The sequence below is a fragment of the Austrofundulus limnaeus genome, unplaced genomic scaffold (genome assembly GCF_001266775.1).
Source record: "Austrofundulus limnaeus strain Quisiro unplaced genomic scaffold, Austrofundulus_limnaeus-1.0 Scaffold10978, whole genome shotgun sequence".
Classification (NCBI taxonomy): domain Eukaryota; kingdom Metazoa; phylum Chordata; class Actinopteri; order Cyprinodontiformes; family Rivulidae; genus Austrofundulus; species Austrofundulus limnaeus.
In genome coordinates, this window is record NW_013963380.1 from 1 (window position 1) to 558 (window position 558).

A 558-nucleotide genomic window follows, 5' to 3' on the forward strand; every position below is an offset into this window, starting at 1 on the left:
TGTTTATTTTGCTAATTATATTATATTACATTGTTATAATGATATAATATTTTTAAAAAAACACATCTTTACAAATGACAAAAGCATTAACAACATAACAAATTTAAACTTTTAATTTTATACGTCTGTGACGTAGCGGAGGACACAGCCAGTATTAGTCAAACTGAAGCATATTGTAGCTGTGTATAAGGATAGATGCCATTAGAGGACATTGTTATATAAAATCTAAATGTGTGTTGTCTTTTATGTTTGTTTTAATTCAGATTACATGCTTGTGTTAAACCTTAACATCCGCTCAGTGTTTGTGTCGTCCGTCATCATGTACAGCACCTTAAGAGGCATCGATGTTCCTAATAAACTCCACTGGATCCCAGGAGAACCGGTCGGCTTTTATCTTTCTTTTTACTGATGCTTTAACTATTTTTACGTAACTAATATTAATGAAAACATTTTGTGTTTTTTTAATCTTCAGGGTTATTTAGCACATATGTTCAGTACAGTGTCTGAGTGGTGTTTGGCCTTCTCCTTCATCAGCTTCTTCCTCACCTACATCAGAGA

At 32.8% G+C, this 558-nt stretch overlaps 1 protein-coding gene across 1 annotated transcript; it reads left to right on the forward strand.

Annotated features, from left to right (window-relative positions):
* Nucleotides 1-299: 299 nt before the first annotated feature.
* LOC106512724 (DNA damage-regulated autophagy modulator protein 2) lies at nt 300-558 on the forward strand (the record flags this gene model as incomplete). The annotated part of the gene is given in 2 exon segments (XM_014001277.1): nt 300-382; nt 473-558. Coding segments are annotated over 2 exon segments (169 nt in total), but the record flags the coding sequence as incomplete, so codon positions are not given.